General features: G+C 45.0%; 1 protein-coding gene across 11 annotated transcripts in view; it reads right to left on the bottom strand.

Moving 5' to 3' along the window:
• Nucleotides 1–2,081: 2,081 nt before the first annotated feature.
• Nucleotides 2,082–21,956, bottom strand: part of PHF21A (PHD finger protein 21A) — a 229,705-nt gene continuing 209,830 nt past the window's right edge. For 10 of the 11 annotated variants that reach the window (XM_039226763.1, XM_039226765.1, XM_039226764.1 and 7 more), the window contains 9 exons: nt 19,806–19,904; nt 17,254–17,305; nt 16,433–16,512; nt 15,904–15,964; nt 13,277–13,440; nt 6,470–6,625; nt 4,898–4,973; nt 4,175–4,278; nt 2,083–2,870 (listed from right to left, as the gene is read on the bottom strand). In XM_039226763.1, coding sequence (XP_039082694.1) covers nt 2,613–2,870; nt 4,175–4,278; nt 4,898–4,973; nt 6,470–6,625; nt 13,277–13,440; nt 15,904–15,964; nt 16,433–16,512; nt 17,254–17,305; nt 19,806–19,904 — 1,050 coding nt within the window. In that variant the 3' untranslated portion in view covers nt 2,083–2,612. Of the gene's footprint in view, nt 2,871–4,174; nt 4,279–4,897; nt 4,974–6,469; nt 6,626–13,276; nt 13,441–15,903; nt 15,965–16,432; nt 16,513–17,253; nt 17,306–19,805; nt 19,905–21,956 lie in introns of all 11 variants that reach the window. The other variant, XM_039226770.1, reaches the window with a different exon arrangement.

The following is a 21,956-nucleotide window of genomic DNA, read 5'->3' as shown; positions in this document are numbered from 1 at the left end:
ACTAGACGTAGCACCTTGGTTTCTGCAGGAGAAAAGGGAGCTCCTCCGTCCCCCTCAGGCAGCTTTGCAGCCAGGGTCCGACTCTGAGGCCTGAAGGGCCACCCGTAACCCAACGTTCCCGGGAAGATGAAACGGCCAGTGGACACGAGGCATATTTGACCTAAGAAGTGTCTCTTCCTCTTGCATTTGCTTTCGGGCTTCTAACTGGGATTATCTGGGCCTAAATGGGTGAGGGAGAGACTAACGGGACCTGGGACCTTTCCTGCCCCTCCTAGACCCTGGCCATCAGGGAGTAGTGGGGCGGGCTGGGGCAGGCTGGCGAGAAGAGGCTCCCGGAGGGCTGGGGCACAGAGCGCCTGCCTTCCTTCTGTCGGCCCAGGCATGCGATGGGGCCAAGATCTCGGGCGGGAGCACATGCCTGACAAGTTTACTTCCCACAAGTCAAGACGACAGAAAAGATCCGAGTCTTTCAGAACCCTGGTTTTCTCAAGAAGGAGACAGGCCAGGCCAAGCCAAGGCAAGCACAGGGATTCCAGCCACAGGCCCCCCCACCCGGGAAGCTTGTGAATGCGCACAGGGCGGGAAACTCCATCTCCCGTATGGGGAGCCAGCAGAGAAAGCGCTGGAGACTCAGACCTCTTCAAAGGCAACACAGACACAGCCCGCCCTGGGGCTCTCTGTCTCCCGAGACACCACGTACCCTCAAAACATCGCACTCCTTTGTTCCTTCTAAGCACCAAAGGCTGATGCAGCCAGCCTGCCCCCTGCCCCCTCCCGGCAAGCTCTCTCGTCACTGGCCAAGTCCTTCCAAGTTGTCCCCCAGGCACTCACAATGCTGGTGGCTGAAAGACTGAAAGCAGCACCAAAGGAAGGGATCTTATTTAGGCACCAGCCTTTTGCTCTAGCAAAATCTGAGGAGACAATGGGGAGGGGAGGGCCCTGATGCCATCCACACTCCATTTGAGCTTTGAAAACAGAAGCCCAGACCCCTGCTCCAAGAAGAGAGGACAGTCCTTTCCGAGGAGGGGAGGGTGGCGGGAGTGCTCGCGCTGCCCCTCAGGGCTGCAGCGTCCAGAGGACAGAAGTCATGGAGACTAGCCCACCAGGCTTGAGACACAAACACAGCAAAATGTCATCATGATCAGCAGGTTCTGTGCTAAAAAATTATAACTACACAGCATTTTCTCCAGTTCTGACACCTTTTTAATAGAAATCACTGTTTTTAGGAAACAAATAGCACTTTTGTAATTTTTTTTTACAATGTTTCTTACCTTGATCTTAATTTAAGTAACACTAGGAAGACCTCAATATCTTTTATTTTCCTTTTTAATTTAAAAAAAAGTTGTTGTTGTTTTTCCCCAGATACAAAGATTTTTTGCCCTTGCATAAAAACAGTGCCCCGAACGATGACACAGGACTCACACGGACTCACTGGACCTCACTGACACTATGATTCCTATTCTACCATGCACGGCCTCGACTACCCTTAATTGACTGTCAGCCTGAAAAACAGCTTTTCTATTCCTTATTTTAGTTTTTGTTACCAAAAAAGTAAAGTAAACAACAAAATAAAACTTCTTCTTAAAGGAAAAAAAAAAACAAAAATTTAAAAAAAGAGGAAAGAAACATCTCCATTCAATTCACACACACCTGGGTCGCGTGCTGCTTCGCTCAGAATCTTCTCTTCTTATAAATATAGAAAAGGGATGGAGCTTGTTTTCAAGTAAAAATCACTGATCCACCGTTTTTCCTTCCTTGACACATACACCCTTCTTCCCTGCCCGGGCAAAGGCCAGGCCAGCAGAGGCTGGCCCTGCTCCTTCTTGGAGAGGGAAGGTAACCGGATCACCTGCGGGGATGCGCGCCAATTTGCCAAAGCAGGGAAGGAACGCGGGGAGCGGCAGGGGCGCCCGCGGCGGGAAGTGGGGTGCCGGGAGAAGAGCCGGCGGCTGTTCTGGCCGCCCACCTCTCCGTGCACCTGGCCCCTCCCCAGACGGTATGAAATACTGCTTATTTGATATATTTTTCCCACCCCGGCTCCCTCCCAGTCCCTCCCATCCCTCCTCTGGGCACTGGGGTTGGTTAAATCTCGATTTCTTTTTTTTTTTTTTTTTTTTTTTTTTGGTTTTATAGTAGTGAAAGTTTAGAAACAGGAAAGCCCACACACTCTTTGGACTCGTCTTCTCTACCTAAACAAACGGCTCGGCAAATAAGGGTCTGAAACCTGCTCTCCTCCCTCGGCCCGTCCCTGCTCCCCACCCAACGAAACGAAAACAAACCCACGGTGGCTGTGGAGGCTGCTGCAGGCACACACTGGTGTATAATAGAGAGAGTAAATATATTATTTCACTTGGCATGGTGCTGGCAAAGAACCTCCAGCTGGCACTATTTCATGTAACATGGTCCAATCTTCGCATGTACACACAGAATAAGAAGGATCAATTGGCAAACTCCGGTGCCACCTGGCACAAGCATCTCCTCTCTCTCTGGAACCAAAGAACCAAAAGAATTCTGCACTTTCCAGAAGAAATCCGGCTTTGCTTTTCTAGAGTCTTCAGTGTTTTTGCTCTCCTTGCCGCCGGGATCCCGTGGCTTCTCCTTGCGGGGCTCTGTTATTTAGTCTCATCCCCCTGGGTACAGTTCGCTGTGCAGCTCTGGGACGAGGGGGAGTGGGCCGGCGTGGAGGTGGCGGCGTTGGCAGGGGGGGTGCAGTCCGGGCCGTTGGAGACGGCCCCCACATTGGCCTCAGAGTCTACGGGTTTGGAGAGGTCGATGCCGTGGATGAGGCGGATCAGCTGTTTGACCTTCTCCAGGGAGCTGTGCATCTCCTTCTGCCGGGCCAGGATGGTATTCTTCATTTCCATGCATTTCTGCAGCGAACGAGAAGGGCAGAGGCACTGAGCCTGCGCAGCCCCCTCCGGGACCTGCTGGCTCGGGCGCAGCCCCTACACCTTGCTCTGCTCTGCGCCAAAGGGGCCGGGGCCACCACCCACGGGAGAGAGGACTCCCAACAGGCGGAAGGGAGAGGGCAAGTGAGCGCTTTAAAAGCAAACCCTGCTTGACACCAGGACTTAAAGCCGGCTGTGAATTACCACTCTAAGACTACAACACTAAAGTGATTTGAAAACCGCATTCCCAGAGCTGCGCTGAAGCTGGTTTGGGCAGGTTTGGTATGCAGAGGGGTGCTAATACGCTCAGGACTGGGCTGAGCTTTCCAGGACAGGGAACGAGCCAGTGGCATGTGGCTCCAATGTGCGGGCCTACTGAGGATCACCCGGTCAGCAAGAACTTGGAGGCGGGGCCCGATTTGGGAGAATCAACAACTACAGCCGACAGGCCTCTGCTCGGTCACGGACTTGTGGTTTTTTGTCCTTTTGCCCAAGGTCCCCTGCAGCTGCTGGCGTCTGTTTTGGGCAGGGAAAGAGATATGAAAGCTGCGTGCCATGGGTAGCAGGTGACGAGGGGAAAGTAGCTGAATGGGACAGCTCACTGCCACCAAGTTCAGGCTACCTGGTGTCCATGAGGGCTGAGGCCACCTCACTCCAATAAGGGGAGCAGGCCTACTCACTGAGAAATAAAACTTGCTCTGGGGGGGCGGGGGGGGAGCTGAGAATCTCTGCTGCAAACACAACCCTGGCTCCCACCTGGACAGGCCAGGCTGGGCAATGCTTATGTCCAGCACTTGTCCCCAGGAACCTTTTCCTCAGGCGGGTCAGCGACACCCGGAGACACCATTGGCAGGGTGTGGAAGACAGGACGGGAGGGGAGGGCCATGCGGAAAGACCACTAACTAGGATGGTGAGGAAAGGCTTCTACGCAGGGACTGGATCTGCGTCCGCCCGGCATCGGAAGAGGTTCCATACCCCCTCCCAAACCCACTCCGGAACACACGGGGGTGGTGGCCATACTGCGGTAGCTGCTACTTCACATCTTCAGCCCAGAGACTGAAAATCCACTTTCAGATCTGATCAGGGGGTTCCAGAGCTTGGGGATAGTACCATATACCAACCTGTCCTGAGGGCCAAAACTATAACTGGAGGCAAACTTGGTGTCTGGCCACGTTAACTGTGGTGATGAGCTGAGGACCTGAAAGGCCCTCGGGAGCCCCAAGTACTGTCATCCATGTGAAAAGGGCTATATCTGCACCCACCACTGAAGGGATGAGCTTACTTACACTTATAGAATTGCTGAGCTGTTTCACCTTCTGCTCTAGTTGTTCTCGCTCTTGTTTTAAGTCTGAACTCCATTTAAGTAATTTCTGTTTCTCTTCTTCTTTTGCTGAAAAAAAAAAAAAAGGAACTGCTTTTAACAATAAATTCTTTGAAAAGGCCACTGTGTTCAGAATGGTGGCCAAAGCAGGCATTTTGCCCAAAGCTCCCCCTGAGCTCCACAGCCACTGTGAAGAACATGCCCACCTAGACCTTTCCTTTAAAAAAAAAAAAAAAAAGTTCATTTATTTTTGGGAGAAACAGAGAAAGCGTGTGCACAAGATGGAGAGAAGACAGAGAATCCTAAGCAGGCTCCATGCTGTCAGCACAGACCCTGATGCAGGGCTTGAACCCAGGAAACACGAGATCGTGACCTGAGCCAAAATCAAGAGTCGGACGCTCAACTGACTGAGCCACCTAGGGGGGTGGCTGGGGCCCCAGCCCTCCCCTTTCTAGGTTTCTAGGTCTGCTAAGACAGCAGTGTGGGCCTGGCTCTACCTAAATAAGATGTTGCTTTCTCATTTTTCCTCCTCAAGAAAAGTACTAAACAAGCTTTTCATTTTGTGCAGTAAAAGCTTTTCATTTTTAACTTTAAACTTCCTTTAAAAACAAAACAAACGCTTCCTTCCAGTACTTTTTTTTTAAGCGAGGGGAGGCTGACACAGAAGGGGATGCGGATGATTCTTTACCTGCTTTGTAGGCGATATAGGAATGGACAATTGCTAAAGTTCCAGGCCATGGAATTGCTTCTTCCTTCTTCAGCATCTGAAATGAAGTTTAGAATTTTACCTTGAAAGGAGGTATAAACACACATCCCCTGTGTAGTAACAAGCAACGTGTCTATAGCAAATGGCAGACAAAATCCAGGAAGGATTTATGGTGAGGAGGCTTATAAAACCCCTGAAGTTCCAGATACTACGAAGTTCCAGATACTAGTCTCACAGAATGAGGTTCAATGGTAGGGAAAACCAAGCCACCCGAGCCCCAGCTTAGAAGGAGGCTGGCACCAGGCCGGGCATGCCTATCTCCTCATATGTGTCACAGAACGCCCACGTACTCTGACAGCCAGAACCACGGGTGTACGAGCTACAAGCCTGCACGAGGGCAGCAGCCACTGGTAGTTTCAGCCTTGACCTGCCTGTCTGAATTTTATTTTTTTGTTAATGTTTCTTTTGGAGAGAGAGAGCACGAGGGAAGGAGGTACAGGGAGCCGAGGGGACAGAGGATCCAAAGTGGGCTCCTTGCTGACAACACAGAGCCCAAAACGGGGCTTGAACTCATGAACCATGAGACCATGACCTGAGCTGAAGTCGGATGTTCAACCAAGTGAGCCACCCAGGTGCCCTACCTGTCTCAATTTTAGTTTTATATTTCCCTCAAAGACAGCCTGAGCAAAGAAATTACGTATCCATTCCAAATACTTAAGTGTAATCTGGATCTCATGTAGAAAATGATCAGAGGGTCACAGAGCAGCATCAGGAAGAGAACAGAAGAGAATGGTCTCTACCACCTCAGGAAGACAGGAGGAGGAGAACCTACATTAAAGGAGGGAAACCAGGATTCTCCCAAACAGGATTCCAGAGAACTGAGTAGCATCCCAATGCTTGCTGAGCTTTCAGGCCCATTTTTTATTTATACTTCGCCTACTTCCACAACAGGCTGAGACGACTTATAATAACATACAGGTGCACGGAGAGTTGAGAAAAAGAGATCCGAAACTAAACAAAGAAGAGGGGAAGAGGCTAGGACAGCTACTGCTTGCTTTCAGGTCCATGAAGCAGTAAGCTGCTCTACAGTGAGTCCACTTATCCTGGTGACAATGCAGGTTAAAGGTGAAACTGTTGTTATTTGAATTAAATAATCAATTGGGCACTTTCCTTTAAGGGTTTTACTTCTAAAAGAAAAGTCTCGAAACCACATCCTGGGTTTGGACCATTCTTAGAGAAAGAGGCAGAAAGTCTCACGGCCTTGACGGGGCGAAGTCATGAGAAGAGGAGTCATTTCAAATGAAGGGAAGCAGTCAGGGTCTTCCGACCTGTACACAGAATCGCCGCCTCAGTGACAGGACAGAGGCCCTGAGACGATGGACACCGCGTGGGTGAGTGTGGTGCCGGGAGCAGAGGCCAGAGGCGGCCTGCAGACCCACCAGGACAGGTGAGAGACTCTGCCGCTCCCCTACATCCGAGGAGCAAGGAGGCCTTCCTGGCCATGCTTTCTCCTCCTCAGCCCATGTCTCTGACTGACCCACCCACAGTACATACCTGGTCCTGACATCTGGGACAGATCCACATGCCCTTGGGAATTGTTTTCAGAGGGGGGTCTAAGCAGTCCAGGTGGTACACACGGGAACACGTGTCACACATGAGCAACTGGCCACTTTTTCTGCAAACGCTGCAAAAATCCTCATGGATATCACCCTAGGAAATTGAGAGGAAAGGTAAGAGAAAGGACAAAAAAGGTAAAATATCAATGTTAACATGCACATTCTGAATATGTGTTTTAGGACAATCAGCTGTGTCCCCTCCAACATGTTACCAAAGTATTCAAGGAAAGTAGGAATTACTAATGGCTCAGCCCCCAACTGCTCCACACAGCCGAGGCTCCCCGACAGGGATGGTACCCTTAGAGTTGAGTTTACAGGAAAGCCGGGTAATCATCTAGGCCCCAGTTAACATTACAAGTGATGGCTCAGCACTTAAGTATGTTTTGGTAGAGTCCAACCCACAAATCATAAAGTTTGAAGACACTGAAATCCACTCATTAAAGTGTTCCACAATATGATATGAACAATTCTCATTACCCACCATTTTTCAGGGGAGTTTAGGATTGGGAAAGAGGATGGGGCACCTGGGTGGCTCAGTTGGTTAAGCGTCCAACTTCGGCTCAGGTCATGCTCTCACGGTTCATGGGTTTGAGCCCTACATCGGGCTCTGTGCTGACAGCTAGCTCAGAGCCTGGAGCCTGTTTCAGATTCTGTGTCTCCCTCTCTTTCTGCCCTCCCCCCCCCACCACTCCTGTTCTGTCACTCTCTCTCAAAATTAAATAAATATTTAAAAAATTTTAAAAAAAAGGATTGGGAAAGAGGACAGACAAGGAACGGAATACAGAATTTTACTAAACTCTTTGCTTGCTCAGGGAGAAAAAAATATAGTGCAAGTTCAATGGGAAAAGATTAAGGAACAAATTAAACTCACATGAGCCTTCCAACATGAAGAATTTAAAAAGCCAAAGCGACAGCAGACAATGTTCTCTTAAAACCAGTATTTGCACTTGCTGTTCAATGGACCATTCTATTCTAGGAGGCTGTGTTTCTCCCTGTAAAATATGTCACCAGTGCACTCTGCCTGTCTCCCCTCCCTCACCATGGATAGTTCTGGTACTCAGGTAAGTCTGCTAGAGCCCTCTGAACAGAAGGAACCATCAGAAAAAAAGCAGATCTACTTAAATTGGAGAGGAGAACACTAGGGGAAAAAAAGGTATTTAGGTAAAAGGTATTTTTCAGCAGGTCGATTGCTGGCCTGTTCTGGGGATGGGATGGATAAAGACACGAGGGAAGGGAAGGCTGAAGAAGGGACATGCTGGAGGTGAGCCAGCAGAGCAGCCTGGAGCAGACCCCTTTTCACTGTCAGTGTGCTGGTTCAGATTTCTAGGCTATTCCGCCAGAAGGCCTCACAGAGAAAATCCACACAGGAAGCAAAGAAAAGACACAGACAGCAATGCTCACGTCTTCCTTTCTATGATATATAACGCCTCAACCACCACTGTTGAAGGCACAGATCTTCCCAGACCTACAATTTCTCTCTCAAGAAAAGGGAACTCTCTATAATTCGCTAGGGTATGCAGAGCCTAGAAAACTGGCTTCAGTAGTTTGGAAGATAATCAAAGTGTGGACAGATTTTAAACTCTCTTAGTAAAAAAAAGTGTTATCTCTGGGCAAAAAACCACAAAGTCAGACAAACAAAACAAAACCTCAGTATACGAGCAAAAACACTACATGAGAATGCAGCCTCACAGCTCGGCTTTGAGGTAGCAAAAGAGGTTAAAGTTTCATCCCTTGATTAACTTTCTTTTTTCATTCTTAAAATCAGGCTGAAGGGCACTCTTCTCTAGAAAAATGGTCTTTCTTGAATCTTAGTTCTGTGTCAATCTTCATCTTTATCAAGTGTATAAAAATTCTAAGGTTTCAGAGGCTGTTTTACATAAATCATAGATAAACTATCAGTGATGAAGTAAGCAAAACAAACTGGACATTTATTCTGTCGAGTAAGCGTTCTGCTCACTTTCCTTTGCTCCCGAGTAAGGAGCGTGTCAGGACTGGACAGCAGAGAGCATGTAAACAATCTAAAGGAAAGAAGACCTCCAATCTATTTCCATGTTCTAGAGTAGCACTTCTCAGTTTGTTTGCTGTCAGGACCCCTTTACACTCTAAAATTACTAAGGACCTCAAAGAGCTTTTGTTTATGTGAATTATATTTGTTGATATTTAATATGTTAGAAATTTTTAAACTTTCAAATTTTGAATTATAGAATCACAGGACATTACAAAAATAGTGTGCTGAAAAAATTTAAAGCCCCAGAACACACAAGTGCACATTCCACGAGCCATCAGAGTTATGACACTGTTACGTGTCACATATTATCTGGAAAATTCCACTGGTTACTCCTGAGAGAAGGAGAATGAAAATGGCAAAGAATAGTTCAGTATTATCATGAAAATAGTTTTGACCCCTGAAAGGGTCTCAGGGACCATACTTGGAGAACTACTGTCTATAGAAATGAATAATAAAATGCTAAGGTATAGATTTTATCTACCCAGAACTGGTTCTCTGCTTAGCCTAAAGACAGCAGAGGATTCCCATGGAGGTGCTGCTCGAGGTCAAAAGGCTCAGGCTCCGGTGACTGACTACCACCATAAACCCAATGTTAAACCGCAAGACGGCTGACTCATGAAACTTTGCTGGGGGCTGCGGCTGTATGGTTTTTGGGAACACCCTGGCTAGATCAACTGCAACTTCATCATTTGCTAGAAGAATTTTACAACTATGTCAACACATCTTCCCTTCTCATAAAATGATAGTGGCAACAAGGTATATCCTGAGGATTAGCGCCTGGCTGGGTTTTGTATTCCAAGTCCTTCTTGATGGTTATTGATCCTCAGGAAATGCCTGCCTCTCAACTGTGATTGTTTAATTAATGTTGTTGGGGCTTGTGCTACCCAGCAGCAAACATACAGACAGTCCTGTGTGTTGATTTTAATCACTGCCACTGCTGGAATATGATAAAAGTAGGAGTCAATTATCTTTAAAAAATCCATTCCACTAGGTTTAATTTAGGCAATCTTAACATATTTAATGGTTTAAGAAAAGCTGTCTTTTACCTTTGGATTTCTGAAAAGAACAGTGTTTGCACTTTAAGAAGAAACCTGGCCAAAGCTTTTCCCTTGTGATTTGATCTGAGTAGATCCTTTGGGTTGAGTCTCTCAAAGAAAGCCATAAACCTCCATCAGCCAAAAAGTACGAAAACCAAAACAACAACGTTTTGAAAGAGACCCACACGCAGAACCACAAATCCTCTGTCCCCAGCACTTGTACCCTGCCGTGGGAGACCCCTACCAGAGGTTATGAGCTGGCAATCCCTCTGCCAATGCTTCGGCTGAAGAAGAGTTGGGACAATCTCTGGTGCCAGCAAACTGGGTTTCTGACAGGGACTACTGGTACTCATGACACAGGACAGGCAGGGCACCTTTATCAATTACTAATGCCAAAGGTCAGGCAGGCTAGATGAAACACTGAATGTCAGAGCAAGGCTGAGTCTTTAGTCACCATTTGTGTCCAAGGAAGGAAGCCGGCCAGGGAACAGAACTCCAGTATGACCCGGTCCTCCAAAGAGGACACTTCCTTTGCTGCTTCTGGGATTTTCACTCAGAATGTGCACATGGTATTCTTTCGTTCTTTGGCAAAGAACGAAGCACTCATTAGGAAGCACTGAGAACCTTCCAGCTCAAGGGATATTTTACCTGAAGATAACCCTAAAGACAAGCTCTGTAATCCACACAAGAAATGGGACATGTACAAAATGAAACTCTGGCTTTCCCTCCTCAAACCTGCCCCTCTTGCCATCCCCAGTTAATGACAGTTTCTTCCTAGTTTCTAGTTGCTTAGGCCAAACACTTTGGCTTCCCCCTTGACAACTCTCTTCTTCTCATATCCCATCATCTGATCCTGCTGGCTCTTCAGAACATACGCAGACTCGGCCACATGTCTCCATCTCTACCTCTACCACCTTATCTGGCCAAGCCGTCCTCAGCTCTTGCCCCGATGACTGCCCCAGCCTCCTCACTGGTCTCCCTGCTCACATCCTATCCTCTCCACAGTCTCTTCTCCAAGTTTCAGACACAGCGAACCTTTTAAAATCCAAGTTGATTTTGTAAACACCTTAAAAATAGTAAATGCGGGCAAGAACCATCAAAGGATGATAAAACCATTCGGTAAGTTTGTTGGAGAACTGGCTATTTATAGACTCAAAGCTACCTCTGCCAGAGAAAATAAAGCACCTTTATAAGTAGAGAAATTTGATGTGATCTATCTTAATTAAGAGATAAAAGCTAACTTCACCAACAATGGGACAGACTGACAACACACGCCACTTGTGATGAACTGAGAAGGACTCACCATCACGCACTGAGTGTTTCTACAAAAATGCATGCCCTGAAGATTATCTACTCCTGAGGAAACAATGAGACCATCCAAATGGAGGGACACTCTATAGAACTGTCCTACCTTTTAAGAAATGTCAGTGTCATGAAAGACAAAGAAAGGCAGAGAAACTGTTCCAGGGTAAGGAGAAGAAAGAGACAATACCATGACGACAAGTATCAAGAGTGACCTTAAATGGGATTCTGGAGCAGAAAAAACAAAGCACCACTAAGGCAATTATTGAATAGCTAGTGAAATCTGTATCTGGACTATGTATTATATAATAATGTTTACTTAATATGTCCTCAATTTGATAACTGTGACAGTATCAGAGAATACCTTTGCTCTGAGAAGACATATGCTGAAGGTTTTTAAGGTGAAGATTTATGATGTCTGCAACTTCTTAACTGGTTCAGCAAAAACGTGTGTGTGTGTGTATGTACGCAGGGGGAGCATATGTGGCAAAGTGGTAACAATCAGTGAATCTAGGTGAAAGGTGTATACATTTGTCTTTTGTATTTTATTGCAACTTCTTGTAGGTTTGAAACTTTACGTTACTCCTCTACTCAAACCTGTCCAGTGGTCCCCATTTCACTTTGAGTAGCAGCCCCACGGCCCTGCACCCTCGGCGCTGCCACATTGGGGATCTCCTCGATCTCCTCTCCTGCCATCTCACCACCCCCTCTTCCCAGCCATCCTGACCTTCTTGCTTTCTCTCCATACCATGTGCATGCCCGCCTAAGGGCTTCTGCACTGCTGTTCCCCCTGCACAATGCACAAAATGACCCCCCCCCCCAACAATACGCTCTCGCACAGGTCACTTCCTATCGAGAGGCCTTTTCTTCCCCTCTTCATAAAATAGGAACCTGCCACTACAACTACTTATCCCCCTTACTCTGTCCCAGTTTTCTTTACAGTACTTATCACTATATCTTTTATATGTTCACTTGCTTATCACCTGCCTCTGGCCATATAATACAATATACGTATAACATAATATACGTATAATATAATACAGGCGCCCTGAGGGCAGGGAGCTGGTTTTGTTCCCTGTTCTTTCCCCAGCCTCCATAACAGCACTTGAGCCACAGAGCAGTAGTGCCCAGTAAGTATTTGCTGAGTGAACTCACTGCTTTGTAAATGCTCTTAAAAATCTTAAGATCTTGGGGTGCCTGGGTGGCTTAGTCGGTTAAGCGTCCGACTTTTGCTTAGGTCATGATCTCGCGGTTCGTGGGTTCAAGCCCTGTGTCGGGCTCTGTGCTGACTGCCAGGTCAGAACCTGGAGCCTATTTCAGAGTCTGTATCTCCCTCTCTCTCTGACCCTCCCCTGCTCACGCTGTCTCTCTCTCTCCTAGAAATAAAAATATAAAAAAAAAAAAATCTTAAGATCTTAAAATCTTAGGGCACTTTATGGGGAGCCTGGGTGGCTCAGTCGGTTAAGTGGCTTCGGCTCCGGTCATGATCTCACAGCTCTGGAGTTTGAGCCCTGGTCAGGCTCTGTGCTGACAGCTCAGAGCCTGGAGCCTGCTTCGGATTCTATGTCTCCTTCTCTCTCTGCCATGGCCTTGTTTGTGCTCTGTTTCTCTGTCTCTCAAAAATGAATAAATGTTAAAAAATGTTTTAAAAAATCTCAGGCCACTTTATAGAAAACTAATGGTTGCCAGAGGGGAGGTGGGTGGGGAGATGGATGAAACAGATGAAGGGGACTCAGAGAACGCTTATCTAGATGAGCACTGAGTAATGTACAGAATTGTTGGATCACTATATTGTACACTTGAGACTAATATAACACTGCATGTTAACTATATTGGAATTAAAATTTTAAACTTAAAAATAAATTACTAAAAACAAGAAACAAAAAAATAAAATCTTAGGGCACTAGTTTGCAATCCTGCAGTATCTGCATGACAAACTACTAATCATCCAACACTTTTCCAGGAACCTGTTCGATCAACTCTGGTGAATAAAGCTGCTTGAAAGAAAAGTTTTCCACTTCTTGAATTCTACCTGAAGCAGGAAACAAGGACCGCTAGGGGAATATACACCTTGTTCATTTTCCTCACCCCAAAACATGGATGATGGGAAAACTGAGCACCTTTCAATTTTATGAGCTGACTTCCCACCCCATCCCCCTTCCTGAGAGCACATTCACAGCAGATCAAATCCACATTTTAAAAACTGGTTCAGCCTCCTGATGTTGTACATGATTCTCAAGGACACGGCAGGACCTTATATGGCATACAGTGTCCTGTGGGGATTACTGCTGTCCCAGGGTTAGTCAAGGAGGTGCGGCTGGGAAGGAGACAACACATGATAACGGCTTCCCCGATTTAAGCTTTCAGGAAGAGAGCGTGCTTTTCCCAAGTTACTTACGTCTGTGGAGGTGGGGCTGGGCAGGGACACAGGCTGAACAGGTGCAGGGAAAGTGAATGTGGTCTCTGTCTTTTCATTTTCAGGGGAGTCAGGATGACTGGATGGGGGGGATGTTGGGGTAAGGGCTCCAAACCCCAGCACTGCATTGTATTTTGGAGGACGACCTATATACCAAGAGAAGGGAACAAAAGGGAAAAAGGGGGAGGGAAAGAAAGGGGGAAAAATGATCTTACATACCTTTGGCCAGTGTTCCTCATTGGCTAGCATGGAAAAGGAAGTGAGGTAGCAGACAGAAGGTTAATACAACAGTCCCAAAGAGAGGGAGGGAAAGCAAAGATTTAAATGTCATTAGAAACAACTACATGAGTCTCAAAAGAAAGGAGGATAAGAGCACCTTGGAGAATGACAGGAGTGGCTGCGTCATGTTAAAGGGTGCCTCGCCTGGGGCAGATCATGGTGACGTTCCTGGACTATTACTATTTGAGATTTCTAATGTGAGAACAAGATGTCAAAGCTCAATGGGGGGTCAGAGCTAGGAATAAGAATTTGTTTATCCACACCTTCTGTATATTGTTCTCTAAGGTTTCTCTGTAACCATCATTCTCACAATCATTAGTGCTTCCCAGTTTCCATAGATAGATTTACTTAAGATTTCTATTTTTTTTTCTTTTCTCTCCTATCTGTATTTTGGTCATTTCACTGTTTGTGAGAGTGGAGAATGGCAAACTGAGGAGGCAAAATTCAAGTTAACTATTCTTACCCCTTGCTGGCAGAGCCAGCAGGAAATATGCCCTGGGACTAGCTGGAACCGAAGAGCTAAAAAGATATTCTGAGCTTCACAATGATTGTTAAGTGTGTCTGGAGTCAGACACCATCCCTGTCTGACCAAGAACTGTCTCCCTGCTTCCATCACAAACATTCTGGTAAACTACACATCGACGGACTGGGGCCTGTTACAAAAGCTCAGAAACCCTGCTGAAAGACGGATTTGAGCCAGGGCACTGGGAATCAAGCCTCATGCCTACAGAGGATCAATAAATGGACCTGATGGCTATAGCAACACTGGTCAACCACTCACTCCTGCCTTATGATACATCCAAGCCAGGATCCTTGTCAGAAGGGCCAGGATCAGAGCTTCTAAGCTTTAGGTGATCAAAAGTGTATGTTCAGCACACCAAAGGGAAAAGAGAAAGAAAATTTAAAAAGCCAGAGAGGCTCACAACTGCCTACGAGCACTGGTGAAGGGTACAGAGGATCACAACTTTGCCAATAGTTATAATTTATATCGGATCATGCATTAAGAGCCATGCTTCTGTCAGACAGACATTACACGAATACTACCTATCTGTGTTGAACTGGCACTGTTGCAGTACAAAGACAGATCATACAGGCTGTCTTTTCTAGGGAGTCAGGGCTGCCCAAAGGAGAAGGAAAAGACGACTGTTCTTTGTTTACCCACAGAAGCACATCCTAGGCATTGTGAATACAGGCTTTCATCCTCTGACCTTGGCAAGCGATGCCAAGATCTTTCTGGCCTGTTTAACCCCCGTCCTCTTATCAGATACTCCTCACGAGCAGACTAATTAACTGTGGCTTTTGACTGGGAGCTCCTTTCTGAGAAATGGGTCAAAGGTCACTAAAATTGGCAAAATTAAAATCACAAAAAATAACCCACGGCACTGGCTACTGTGGCACAGGAATCGATAGGAAGCAATGACTTGGGATTTCCCTTGGAAGTATTCTGGCTACTTAAAGGACAGGGCTTATGAAGCACTAGAATGGGTCATTCCGATGGCTCCTGAGACAGTGTGAGCACATGCAAAAATTAGGATGCTACTCCATTCACTGTGCAACCTTTCTCGCCAGGAACTGTAATTCAGGGACACGTTATCATGTGGCGAAAGGGACCTGGGGATGTATTACTGACATCAAAGAACAATTTCAGAGCCCTATATATGAGCTCAAACTCTCAGCTATTAGACCTGCAGAGAGTGTACTATCTCTGCCCACAAGTTAAGGTGCAACGCCCACCCTGGGAGGTCTGAAATATGGGGATGGAGCTTCTTAGGAACCTCTGCTTCGGGGAGCCAGTTTTGACAATGACCTTTCTTCGTTTGTTGGAGATGTCCTCAACTCATAGGTTCTAAGTTCTCGGTGTGGCCACCTCTCTCCTTCCTGGAAAGTCTGCGGCTCACAGAAACTTGAGTCATGCTCTGGTCTCGCTGGCAGCGGGGCAACTCAGACACTACTAAGAACACCTTGACAACAGTAGTGCTCTGTTATGCTCGATGATGCTAAAATGCTTTCTTTCACACGATGTTCTGCTCCCTGTGCTATTCATGGACAGCCTGGTGGGCCTGGGGCAGAAATGCTGTATTAAGCCATTTCTTTGAGTCAGCCTTGCCAGAATCCAAGGAAAGGCAACTGTTGATTCCGTATACAAACTCTAATAAGAAATCTCACTGTCTTCCCCCACCCCCTCCACCCCCATTTTCAGAGAACGACAATAACAAAACTATTTTCAAGGGATTTAGGAGTTAGGCTCTAGGACAAATGGGAGGAAGGGGAAGAAACACAACACAGAAAGCAGAAGCAACAGCAAGGGAGAGCTACAAAAAGGTACTCACCTCTCTTCCGGGTCCCAGGATGCATTGTACTGTTCAGGTATGTGACTGCGCTCTTCTTACGCTTTGAGGATTGAAGAAGGAAAGGTAACTGGTTGAATAGCACGGTTACTACTGATATTGCCACAAGCTATAGACCAAGTATCGCAAGCCTGTCAACATGCCAACGAGTTAGTGCCAGTCACCCCAAGGTCGCAGTGCTAAATGGGTTTTATTATATATACTTGGCTCTGAGAGAATATTCCAGAGAGGTCTGCCTCCACTTAGGTGACAGTTGCATTGAAGCCAAGATGAGTTAAAATTTTAAGGTAGGTTTGTATTTGCTCAAACTTAGGAAAAAAACTAAGGGGAAAGCAGTGAATAAATAAAAATGAAACAGGATGATCGGCCAGAGAAAAACCCATCACTTCACAAAGCTGGCCGAGTATAATCAGGGTGCCTCTCTCCAGCAGGTTTTCAGATGGGAGGCGATGACAAACACCGTAACTAAAACTAGAACAGTGAGGGAAGGGCCAAGCCTGGCCAGGAATACCTCTGGCTCAAAGACTGCTCCGCTGTACACTGGATTTGCTGTTGTTCTTCTTTTTCGCTCTTGCCTCTTGCTTTGGATTTCTTGGGAAAGTAAAAGGTCTGAATTAGAAGAGAGATGTGGAGAACCTCACAAATTTAACTTCATTTTTTATTGTTTGGTTTTCCCATGACAAATCAGAAATGGGGCAAATCTCTTTGTTTCACTGAAGCCTCAGCAGAGGCAAGCATACCACTGGGAGCAGATATGTAGGACCAGCTACTCTCACCTCTCAGAAAGCAAGACCATGCTGTCCTACGATGTGGCTCTCTGTGACCAAGAGCTTAACAGTAGGCAGGGCGTGTAAATAAGCTGTCTTCATCTATTTTTAGATCACTGTAATATGGGTGTGAATGAACTTTATCCATAGACCTAGACTGAGTAACCATAGTTCACCACTCTTGAATTAAATAACTAGGGCAGGTGTAGGCTTGTAACGGTTCTTAAGATTCTGATAACCTAGAGTGCCTGAAAAATACAAAGACTTGTCAGAGGGGCATTTGATACTCCATGCTGTCAGGGAGAAAAAAAAATGACTTTAATCCAGGCAACTGGGGAGTATCCCCTGGACAGCAGTGTTGATAAGAACAGGGAAGGGAGGGGATGACCATCAGATAGAGGAGAGGCGAGTTTGATTCCAAAGGAAATAAAGTCCACACTAGTTGAATCATACTCTATTGGCGTTCCAATATCCTATTCTATATCTCAGCAATAAATTCAACCCCATTTTCAAGAACAAAGCTCTGGGCCAGAAACAAGGCAGCACCATGAATATCTTCTCTTACCTTCTAGATGGTCATGTGTTACCAATCCTAGAGACACCATGAAGGCAAGTTTCTGTGCCAGAGAAACAAGAATATACTTCAGTTTGGGTTCTCACAAAGCCAACTGCATGTTCCTAGTTAGATTCCTAGGCAAAGCCAGTCCAATGGGCTGGTCACTTGAAGGGGGCCAGGTTCAGGTGACCGAAGAAAGGACACTTTCTAGAGCCACTCCAGAGGCTTTCTGGTCTTGCAGGGATCAAAAGAGAAGGACTGCGGCCTGCATGTTCTTCTTTCTCAATGACAGAGATCTGTATCTTTGAGTGCCCTAAGGTTTTTTGTTTTTGTTTCTGTTCTCCAGAAACATCCTCTTAGATGGGAAGACGATTTCACACTCAAAAAAATGCAGAGGGTTACAAAGAGCCTCCCATACAACAAGCTCCAAATTCTAAGTATTTCACTTGTCCTAACAGGTCAGAGGTTCTAACATTTTTACTACCAATGACTAAACAGTGCTAACTCCAAGCTAAGTGAGTTTTAGGAACAATAATAGATGGTTATGCTTAATACTATGATTTTCAAATCAAACATGGACCTAAAAATTACAGAGCAATCTTTCTTTGGAGACCACTCCCCACCAGAGCTCCATCAGAAGTTAAATTGATTAGAATACTGAACCCCAAAGCTGGAGCATTAGATGATTAGCTGGAGGAAGCAACAACCTGATTCCTGTTTTGCTCTGTGGTCTGGAAAGCACATCTTGATTTGCATGTGGTTGCTAAGTATGCCAAATAATATATCATCATCAATTTCTCTCACAGATAATAAAGAACATCATCAGTTGTTAGGAGACATATTCATGTAGAGTTGTTCATATCATAGTTTGATCTTTAAATATCCTGATGTTTTACCCTCAACATTCAATACTATGGTTATTTTGGCCTGAAGTGATAGGTTCAAGTTATTTAAGATACTGAGTGTTTTAGGAAGAAACAGTCCCTGAACAAGCCACTTGAGAACACAGAAGTGTTCTTTACTGGTATCCTCAGAGTTCTGAAGAAATACTTTTATTTTATTTCTTATTTTAAAAAACTTAGGTGGGCACCTATGCCTCTGACAGCCAGGGCACTTTAGCAAGGAAAAGCACTCTTGGTACTTGCTGCCATGGCATACATTTTGTGACTGGCAATTAACTACATTCCTACTTTCCACTATTCTTCACAACTTAATCAAGAGTAGAAGGCTGTCAGCCAACTGTTCTCTGTTAACAAAGCAGTGTGTGGACTGACATTCAGAGGCCATCTTCTGATCAAGTAACAGTATTCTTCTTGGCCAGTCACATCCAACTCATCTTCACCAGTCTAGATCAAGCTCACAAAAAACTTATTAAGGGGGAAAAGAAATCTCTCCTCTGGAATAGATTTTTCAGTGATACAGGGAATAAACAGTTGTCAAGAACTTCTGCCTTATCTATGTATCACAAGTGTGCCAAGAACTAATTTATTCTCTTTATGGCAGTGATTTCACCAGTTAGGAGGTGAAATATCCGCCACTGCACATGGTGGTACTTGCTTGCCCACACTGGGCCCCCAACATAAGATATCCTCTGGTTTCCTCTCATAATTCTGTGGATGACTTCAGAAGTTCCTCAGCAATTTGCATCACTGGTACTTCTTTCTGGTTCAAGTTTTGGTCCCTTTTTTAAAGATAAATTAAAAATTAATCCATTTCAAATCAGAAAGAATTATAATTTGTACTTGTTTTAGAAAAACCTGAACCTGACTTAATAAATCACTGCTTAAAAAAAAAGGACATAAAGTTTGATGGCTTCATGTCACTCACTCTCCGAATGGTTTCATTAAAAAGAATGCACTGAGGACAAAGGGAAATAGACTGCTGGTCTAATAAAATCCAACTATTGGATCTTCATCATCAATATTACCTGTACCCATTTTCCTTTTAGAGCTGCTTATGCAAAACCCGAACTAAAAAATTCTCTTGTCTAAGGGGACACACAAATTTATATTCTGTATTTGTACCAGTCCTGTTTGCTATGTGAGTTTGTAACTCTTTCCTAAGTTATGGTACAGATGTTCCTATTTTAATCCCTACTTTTATGCTTCAATGAACTACTTTTGTGCTACGATTTCATTTGGAATTTGAGAATCTGGTGCAATATACCAGTAGTAACAAGAGTGCACAAATAACAACTATGATCAGTAACATAAGCAGACCTCAGCTGAGTGAACCGTACGGACTTCTTAGAAATGTTGGCTGAGGCAAACAACACATAATTATCATGAGGAATGCAGTGGGATACCTGAGAAAATGATTGCTAATCATACATTTCAAACTTGTAAAATGTGCCTGAAATGCCAGTCTACCAGCTCAGGGACACTCAAGGACGCACTCTTAATCGACCTTAGGCCAAAGTGACTTGGCAATAACATTACTGAATCGTGTGGAAGCATAAGAAAAGGAAAATCAAGTGATTCAGAGGGCAAGTGTCTCTCCTGGTTCATGAGAAGAAGTCACATCTCAGAGACTGAGCCATGCCTTTGAAGGGCTTAGCCTACCTGAGGGTTCTCTTCCCGTTTTGGTTTGGGTGCAGCAGGTGGAGTGATGGTACGGCTCTCTGTTTGTTTCTCATCGGTTTCCGTGTGGGATTTAATTGTCTAGAGAAGGAAAAGTAAATGGAAATTGAGAATTCACTTTTTATTAAAAAAATGAAATCACAGTTTGACTATAGACAATAAAGAAGAAAAAAAGAACATACTCAAATTGGAAACATATTAATAAAGGAGATAATATGGATTACATTTTGGAAGGGGGAAAAGTAAAATTTAAGGCCCTAGTTGAAATAATTAAATTTTATAACTAGAGTAGATATGAATCTATAACTGTGATAGTCTAAATTACACAAAAAGAAAAATCTACAGTTTAATTCCTACATACAAAAATGAGTATAGGCTGCTCTGATTTCAATGTATATTAGGATGTAGGGACAGTTTTCCAGAGCAAGCTCATTCTTGTTACATATGGGTCAAGCTCCAGTCCACTGCAAGCTTAAGGTCTGAATAATGTAAAAAATAAATGTTGCATACACATTCTTCTATTTCCAATTCCAACCATCACCTAAGAGGCAGAACTACCCTCACCTGGGATATTTAACACCTGCCTGTAGCATCCATGAGAGGGGAGATGCACTTGCCAAGAAAAGGTCAACTTGTAAGAGGCTAACAATCTGACTACTCCCAACTTTGTCTTCCAGATGCACCCATTCCAACAAAAGAACACCAGCAGCATTATCATCTTCAAGAACAAATAGCACCTAGCAAATTGGTAGACTTGGCTTGTATTACTATTCTTATTATGATCCAATGGCTAATTCACTGTATGAACCCCTCTGTAAATACTGAAATGATATTAGAACAGTGGTTATAAAACTGGGAACACAAACCTACTTTTTCAAATTAAAAAAAATATGTGGGTACTAATGGCCTTTCTGTATGGCAACAAGTAAGTAAATAAATGAGGATAAAACTGTGTGATTTCTGATGAGTAGGATTCCGTCCTGTAAGCAGGACAGCAAAAGTTCTCAAAAATCATTATGTTGAGAAATAAGCTACTAGACCTTAAGAACAAATACAATCACAAAGATCTCTCACTTTCCTAGCCACTTCCACAGTTTCCTTCTGCTTCTCATATTATTACTTTAGGAGAATGTGAGCATCTGCCTTATCAATACTGTGGCAACCACTATTCTGGGGCAAATGCTACCTGATATTTAATGTTTATATTTATTTATTTTTGAGAGAGAGTGCAAGCAAAGACATGTGTGAACAGGAAGGGGCAGACAGAAGGGGACAGAAAATCTGAAGGAGGTTTGGCGCTGTCAGTGCAGAGCCTGATGCAGAGCTCGAATCTACGAACAGTGAGATCATTACCTGAGCCCAAACCAAGAGTTGGACGCTTAACCTACTGAACCACCCAGATGTCCCAAGATATTTTATATTTGACCAACAACCTATTCTATTTCCTCCTCTATATGATAGCTACTTGAGAAAAGAGGCTGTTCTATACACATTTGCAGTCCTCTGTGCCTAATACAATGCCTTCCAGAAGAATCACTTACTTCACTCACACATACACATTTTTTTAACCAAAAAGAACACATTTCCTCCCTAAAACATCAAACCATCAAATACATCTACAAGGGTACATGGTGGGGAAGTAGGTTATAGCGTCATCTTTAAGGCCCTGGGTGTCCAGAAAGCTTATTTTAATAGCCTTCTGAGTGAGGAAGGGCAGAAGGTTTGAGGGAGGGGGATGAGAGGCCAACTGGAAGGGTCTGCTGCTCCACTCCAAGGTTTATGAAATTCCCTGGGGTCTCTTGGTTCCATCTATAAGGCTGAGTGAGACACATAGTGGTAATGCCTCTGGGAAAGGGCAAGCCGATTCCTCTCCACTAAGAAATTTCTCAGGGTTCAAATTTTCTCTCTCACTCAAGAAGAGTACAATTATCTCCAGGTTGGATACAGAAAGAGATGTCTTTCTCTCATGCAGCTCCCGCTCTGGGGGAAACCAGGCCATGCTGCGAACAGCACTGCGCAGAAGTCCGTATGGTGAGGAACGGAAGCTCCAGCCGGCAGCCAGTGTGCAGCGAGGCCTGCCAACAGCCATGTGACTGAGCTAGGAAGTGGATTATCCAGCCCCAGTGGGGCCTT

Source organism: Hyaena hyaena, unplaced genomic scaffold (assembly GCF_003009895.1).
Source record: "Hyaena hyaena isolate Hyena2069 unplaced genomic scaffold, ASM300989v1 scaffold_23, whole genome shotgun sequence".
In the NCBI taxonomy this organism is placed as follows: domain Eukaryota; kingdom Metazoa; phylum Chordata; class Mammalia; order Carnivora; family Hyaenidae; genus Hyaena; species Hyaena hyaena.
This window is presented reverse-complemented; position numbering and strand designations above follow the sequence as displayed.